The sequence below is a fragment of the Mercenaria mercenaria genome, chromosome 12 (genome assembly GCF_021730395.1).
Source record: "Mercenaria mercenaria strain notata chromosome 12, MADL_Memer_1, whole genome shotgun sequence".
NCBI lineage: Eukaryota > Metazoa > Mollusca > Bivalvia > Venerida > Veneridae > Mercenaria > Mercenaria mercenaria.
The window spans coordinates 70,318,586-70,326,594 of NC_069372.1; the positions used below are offsets into that span (position 1 = coordinate 70,318,586).

Consider the following 8,009-nt stretch of genomic DNA (forward strand, 5'->3'; position numbering starts at 1 on the left):
TGTAACTTTGTTCGAAGGAGAAACATTTTAATTTCATTTGAAGTTAAAATTTAAATTCTATTTGTTTTAAGAAAAACAATTGAAATAGTTTTCTTCAATAGAGCCATGAAAACATAAACAAGTTAGCATACATATATTTACATTAAATACAATATGTATTATTTTTCCAATGGTATTGTAACTTGTCTTTACAGAGCAGTCGGAAACGTGTAGTTGTCACACGAAGCGCATGCTATCTGAACGATATAAGCAAATGACGCGCATGGCAAACGAAAGTGATATACATTACATGATACGGGATGAGCAGTAAACGAAACTGCGTACATTTCGCGATTAAACGACATCAAAATATATTTTGAATATCTAGAAATTCCACCGGGGATTGATAAACCTGTATTTTGTACACGATCTTTTAAATGACAGAGGAAGGTATAAACAAATTAATTCTGGTATGATATAATAATCAACGTGAGTTTGCTACTGTCACCTGAAACAGCAAAATGCCGTCTGAATAAATGGACATCAGGAGCACGATGGCATTCATTTCGTTAAATCTCGTACGGAACTGACAAATTCGTAATATGAATCATGCATGAGAAATGTCTGCAAAAATATTATTTTCAAAAGTAACATGCTTCTTACTGCATTAAAAATATCTAAGAGTTCCTGATAATCAATTCTTTTCGATACAAAACGATTTCACTATACTACAGTATATCTCTTACAAACAAGTATACAGCGTGGTAATTCACAGACATTGTAAAGGCACACATTCAGTGCAGGTCAACACATTCCCACACCGGTCAAACTCAGAAAGCCAGACGAACGAGTCGAAATCTGAGACTGCATACATAGGCTAACCTCAGTACCATATCTGTCAACAAGTTCTAGGAAATGTCCTCACGGTTCACAGTGCGGGCTATATAATAAGGAACAATCCTAGACGCGCAGTTTCGGATACTAGTATGTGTAATTTTTACGGGTTTCTTATTATTTTCAGGTAAGAAAATGTTATAATTTAATTATTTGGATTTAGACATTGATGTTTTAAATCAGAATACTTTCATTATTTTGATTCAGATATTGATGTTTTAATATTTTGATATTATTGTTTAATCTATTTCAAGGCTTACAAAAAGGATAGAATCTGATTTGTTAAAACAAATGATTTAGTTATTTAGTTAAGGTAGATGGATATGTCAAAGTGAAGGGAAACAGAATATTACTTATTGGATTAATAGTATAGAATATTTTGAATGGGTTTATTAAAAGTTTTATTAAAAGAGGTTATGACCCAACTGTTTTGAGACACACCGCATGTTTGGTGTTATGGACGCTACGTTTTCCTTTTTGATTGCGTCTGACGGAATAGGTGGAGGACTCTTAAAATCCCACCAGGACTGAGCTATTTTGATATCTGTTTCCTGGCCTGTTTCGTCGGGCCCTTAAGGGTGTTTCCCTTGTTACTCTGTCTTCTGCAAAGGCATTGAATACATGCGTTTGTATTTATGTAAATATTCAAGAGCATTTTTGTGTTTTACATTACATGCCTTCTGTTGCCTTTACGTATGTAAGGGTTTCACCTGGCGGGGATAACTTTTATTTACACTGTCATATGACTTTGGAACATGGTGAGGGTAAGAGTGATGTTAGGTGCACCATAAACCGGTTTAAGCGCCCCAGTGGTGGTTTTGCCACTGACCGTTCCAAGGCGGTGCCCCACTGTGTTCTTTTATTTGTTTTGTCCTTGTGTCCTTGTGTGTGCGTCCGCGTGCTGGGTTTATGTTTGGGGAGGCTGCTTTTTCAGAACGTGGCTTTCCCTGTTGGATATACATCCTTGCTTTATTGTGTATTTATTTTCTATGCTAATTATAAGTACATGTATTTGTATAAGTAATCTATGTAGTACAAAATAAACAGTTTCAACTATTCTTAATCACTTCACTCCTCTGTATGGACTAGCTGGTGTCTATCTAGAATGATATTTCCATCAAATCTCCAAAAAGAGTTTCATGGCAGAATTCAGTTCCTGTACAATACCGTGTCTTTTCCTTGTCAAATCTTTAACAAAAGCATTACAGTTATGTTCAGGTTCTTCTACATATGAAGACACTATTCCTTTTACTTTAAACGCATTGAATATACAAATTATTTTGCCTTGCCATCATTCACAGAACCAAATATGTGGTATGTGGGACCTTTCAATATCCCCACATTTAACAGCGCGTTTACATTTTTCATTGCTGATTTTGACAAAGTCTGTATCTGGTATCTGGTCAAATTGATTCGGTTAACCTGTCGACGGAACTCTCAAGTTTTCGCGGGTTTCAGTGCGACTTTCAGCTTCATCAAGCTCTCGTCTAAGCGATATATACTAATGATGTTGTGCAATCTGTAAGTAAAATACATGACCCTATATCAGTGTTTGTTTTACCCCCCCCCCCCCCCCCCCATAAGATTGTAGTATTTTCATTGGTTAAACGGTGGTCACGTGGTGACATTCTATATTTCTGTAAAGGGTCAGTAGTTTTTTTCATGTCGTTATAGGCTAAAATAAGTGGTCGATAAAACAATTCAATTTGGGTTTGTTAGTGAGCTTGCTTGGAACGTATGGGGCCAGCAATATGAATATTGGGACTCGGCTAACGTCCCCACCCCTCATCCCCCCATCCCTCATTTATCATACCGACTCCGCATATTTCCGTGGAATATCCCTTACAAACCCAATAATTAATAATGTGTTGACAAATACAAGATTACTATAAACAAGAAATACCTTAACCTATATAAACTGAACAAGAGCACACTTGGCTAGAGCCTCCAACAGTCAGTGGCCAAAATACCACTTAATGATTGAGTACTAGTATAATATATAAAATCTGAAATTAGGTCCCTCGGAAGCACCGGGAACAAGGCAAACAGTGATTGCAGACTCGGTTTGATTGAGTCCATTCATGAGAAGTAATTAAAAATGCAACACTGCCCACGCCCACTTACACCGGCTTAAGCAGTATTCAATCTTCAAATCTAAATGAGTTGAAATCAATGATCTCGAAGGACCAGAAAATATAACAACACTGAGATGAAGTCGGGCGACTTTTTACGGCCGCCACACAGCACTTAACACCCGCTGTTGTGAAGTAAAGAAAATCTGAAAAGTAGATCCTTCGGAAGCACCGAGAACAAGGCAAACAGTGAAAATTGCAGACTCGGTTTGATTGAGTCCGTTCATGAGCAGTAATGGAAAATGCAACACTGCGCACGCCCCCTAGCACCGGCTTAAGCAGTATTCAGTCTTCAAATCCAAATGAGTTGAAATCAATGATCCCGAAGGACCAGAAAATATAACAACACTGAGATGAAGTTGGGGCCCTTTTTTTACGATCTCAAAAATAAAATAAAAAACAACGGGAAAATTAAAATTTAAAAGGTAGCCAACTAGAAAGTCAAAGAATAGTTTGCAGGGCTTGAAAATTAATCCTCCTTTATGATTTATTATTTCTCCGTGTTGAGTAATCTCTCTGTTCAAAAATGACCAAGATGTGCATATTAAAGTATATACATTTTGTTCAAACGTTTTATTTATTATGCCATATCTATTATAATTCCACATCTTTTGACATGAACTTTGTTATTTCTTCTATGTCAGTTTTATCATCAGCAGTAGAATCGGATGCTGGCTTGTGTCCGCATAATTCCTCAAGAATGTGTCTCCTGAATGAGAACAAACATCGTTCATCAAGCTGTTTAGGCGGACTTGTACACAGACTTACAAGAAATCCAACGATAAGTGAGATGCACATGCCTATGAGAGAAAACAGTACGTAAGAAATACTGTAAAATGTCTCCGGTGACGAAAGGTCACGGACATTTTGTTCCGAAGGAACAGTTGATATTTCAATTTTCTGAGTTCCGGAAAACAACGTATGAATATCAGTAACAGGATAGATAGTAGCCATTGACACATTAGACAATTTAGATCCTTCGTCATAGACGCCACACTGATCGGTTGGTCCGGCGGGAAGGTATGGATATCGCGGAACACCTGAAAAATGGCTGCCAATGTTCAGCCACAATGCAACTGCTGATCCGCATATTGCGCCAACAATAACACCTTTGGTAGTTGCTTTGCGGTACATCGTGGACAACAAAAATGTTGCAACTATTGGTCCGTCAAAACAGCCCATAAAACTCATAAATATGGCGATAACAGATCCTGGTATTAGTGCAACAGCAAAGGCAAGTCCCATAGCGATAAATCCATAAATCAAAACTATTACTTTTGACAGTTTAGTGGCTCTGTAAGCGTGCATGTCTGGAAACTTAATTTTGATAATGTCTTCATATGTTACAGCAGACAGACTGCTGAGGCAAGATGACATCGTACTAAGAGCTGCACTTGATAAAGACGCTGTGAACAATCCTGCTAGCCCGTATAAGTCTTGAAATAAATCTAAGACAGCAAAAGGCACGATTTCATTGATGTTTTTTACAATGCCTATGCCTAAAATGTCACACCGTTTTGCCACATAGTAGGCAAATATAGTTGCACCTTCAAATGTTGCCATCAATGTAAATACACAATAGAACGGCGTGGATATAAAGTACAGATTACGTGCAGTTTTGACAGTTGGTGTTGAATAAACTCTTTGCATTGCTGGTTGCATAAATGATATGTACAGATAAGAACTGAAGGTTCCAAATGAGGTATTCCAAACCTGGTAGCGAACTGTTGGATCAAGTCTGAAGTCTGTCGAACCTATTCTGTCTTTTGCATATTCTAACATTTTTTCTACTCCTCCGGCACCACTTGTTGATTTAACAAGAATAGCTGTCATTCCAGTTAGCATTATTATGAATTGAAATACATCTGTCCAAATTACGGCCTTAATACCGCCAACTGAAGTATATATTGTAGTAACAATAGTATAGATAAGTATTGTCCCCCAGAAAGAAATTCCTATAACGACGTCGAGAGCAACGCAAGTAACGACCATCACTGTTGCCATGTAGAACAAACTGAATATCATACCGGCAACTAGAGTCATATACCTAACAGCATTGTTTCCGTATCGTAAGCGGAAATATTCATTCACGCTCGTTAATTTTAACGGATGGAAGACTGGAACGATGAACAAAGCCGTGAATATGTAAGCGGCAGCACTTCCAACTACATTGTATGCAATTCCAATGCCATATGCATATCCTTCCGCAGGAAATCCAAGTATTAGTAAAGATGACTGAAATGTTACAACAAATGACAGTGCTACAGGCCATGTACTGGAGTTCCTGTCTGCAAGAAAGTAGTCCACGGGTGTGTTTCGTTTCCTCTCCCATACTGCGAAGAAAACACCGATAGTAAACGATATTAAAATAGTACAAATGAAAACTAAATAATCAGCAACTCCGAACAGCATCTTGTTACTAAAATAATTCCAGGCAGACCGTAAAACTATTTTACTTATATTTTAGTTTACTTCTTTCTTATCTGCAACACTGCACCGCTCTTATTGGCGAAGTCAGATTATTAAAACAAAATCATCTACCGTTTAACGTATACATAAAAAGACTTTCACTGTTTTTTTCATTTGCTGCAGGAGCGTTATATATGTTGAGATTTAATGGTTGATAATACATGTATTAGTTTTCGGTCGGCTGTGTAAGTTCATAGATACGGCATTGTTCTAGTTTGTATACACAATTGAATTAAGATTTAAGTACAAACACACACTTTGCACTTCTGGTGGTATCTTTCAATACACGTAATGGTGAACATATTGAGGCAGTAATAATATCAAATGATCCTCTTACTGCATATTTTCTGACCGTATGAAATATTGACAAAGGTTATGAAGAGTTTTGATATACGACTAATTAGCGAAACTTTTTAGTCCTAATGGTCTTTTGTAAGGAAAAAAATATTAGACAACATCGTAAGGGAAATCACTTTCAGCACTATCGTATCTGTCATTTTGAAGCTTGTTTGTCGAAGGTTTCGCATTTCCAGACCACGTGATCTAAGAGGCGGAGCGATCGGACGTTTGGCGACTGGTCAATTCCCACCGGGAATGAGCTGTTTTGATAGCAGTCTCATGGCATGTTTCGTCAGCCCTTTAAAGGGGTTTCCTTTGATGTCCTGTCTATCTCATTAGATTTTATAATGATGACGGCAGTGTAATGAAAACTTCTCCGATTTCTCGTACATGTTAAAACTTCATACTGTTCAGTAATAGAATGAACAACTCTAATATATATAATTAACTTTTTCTTTCAAATGAATGTAAATTTGAAATTCATCAAGCAATACCATATAAAGAAATTTGATAAAACACTGTTCACATAAACATTTTTTGTGTATAAAATCCCCCTTTAGAAGTCGCATTTTATTTACCAAAAAAGAAACAAACAAAAAACTGTAGCGAGGAAGGACAGACATTAAAAATATAAAGACGCCTATTAAATACATGTGCAATCAAATGCGTGTATATAAAGACCAAGCTTTGGAATACCAAAAGTGGGTCTTAGTATACATTTATTCACATGATAAAGAACAAAGCAGATTTGTTAAATCGGAACACAAACTAGTCGTGGCTTGAGCCGTGTCATCTCTGTTTATATTTGGTTTTCCACACACGTTTGACTATTAGATTATTCCCTGCAAATAACTGTCAGCTTCTCCTCATGAATCAGGGATGGACGACAAATGATTTCAGACACAATGTCTTCTATCAAATGATGACGGAGACCACCCGTACACCTGCGCTACCCTTATTATGCTCAGCGGAAGGGTTCAATGTTAGACTGTATAAACATTTTTCTCATAAAATGTAGTAAGTTAAATACGTATTTATATGTAATTTGGAAATGAATTAAAGTTAATTTATAGTATATTTAATTTAACAAGTATGCGATATATATATATACCCACCATCCTTTTCCGCGACATAATTTAATCGTACATAAAGACCAACTTAATGACTCGTGACATCAAATCATATTTATGCGAAACTGCTGAAAAGGAGTAGAAATTGATATAAAGAACGACGTAAATCAGGAAATTAGAACTGCAAAACATATATATATATATATATATATATTTTATTTAACAGCATCGTTCAAAATTTCCTTTGTGTAACAAATCAGCACATTTGCCCAATTGTAATGATTACAGCTGTAATTTAATACTTTTAAGTACTTAAGAACCGAAAAACGTCAGTTAATTATAAATTTACAGCGAAGTTTGAGATGTCAAAACAGAATTTTTAAATTTAGCGTCTGTAGATTTAAATTAAAGGCGGACCAAAGGTGGTTCACTCAGCTAGGAAAGTGTGACCGCAGCCAGGGAAACGACTAATTCAAGAGTCCAAAATTCTTACGTAAGTAAAAATAAAAACTGCCCATTATCGAACTCTTTAAAGATATCGTAAGCATATAAATGTAAAATTGATGCGATAAAATAAAATAATTTTGACTCATTAACGGCCCTGTAGGGTTACAATATCAATCTGGCACTTCATAAAATGTAACTGTGAACTTGGACTGATGTATATTACTCCTGAAATGAGGTATTCAATGCGTTTTCAGTGAAATTGTCGATGGACTGACAACAAAAGACAGTACCTCACAAATGAACTGATATGAGCTAAACATGTTCACAAAAGTGTATCTTAAACTAGTGACGAAATGTCCAATAAAAAGGAATAAATTTCTGGATTTACTTACAAATGTAATATAAAAGAGTCAGCAGTTCTTAAAAAGTCCTTAAAAATCCGTAAAAAATCTTCATATAAAAAGTAAAAGCTTAGCAAATATTTGCTTAATTAGTAACTGATTGCATTCTTATGCATTTTGTTCAGAAATGAGCCATTGACAGTATCCTTAGACTTATTATCATTATGCCCCCCCCCCCCCCCTTCGAAGAAGGAGGGGTATATTGTTTTGCAGATGTCGGTCGGTCAGTCGGAATGTAGACCAGTCCGTTTCCGGATGATAACTCAAGAACGCTTGAG

General features: G+C 36.3%; 1 protein-coding gene across 1 annotated transcript; it reads right to left on the reverse strand.

The window, feature by feature from the left end:
- Positions 1-3,599: 3,599 nt before the first annotated feature.
- Positions 3,600-5,466, reverse strand: LOC123533466 (sodium-coupled monocarboxylate transporter 2-like). Its single transcript, XM_045315109.2, has one exon. It carries the CDS (start codon positions 5,415-5,417, stop codon positions 3,600-3,602), a length of 1,818 nt encoding a protein of 605 aa, XP_045171044.2. The 5' UTR covers positions 5,418-5,466.
- Positions 5,467-8,009: the final 2,543 nt, after the last annotated feature.

Excerpts from the sequence above, each read along its gene's own strand:
- LOC123533466 (XM_045315109.2), bottom strand. The coding sequence starts at position 5,417 with ATGCTGTTCGGAGTTGCTGATTATTTAGTTTTCATTTGTACTATTTTA.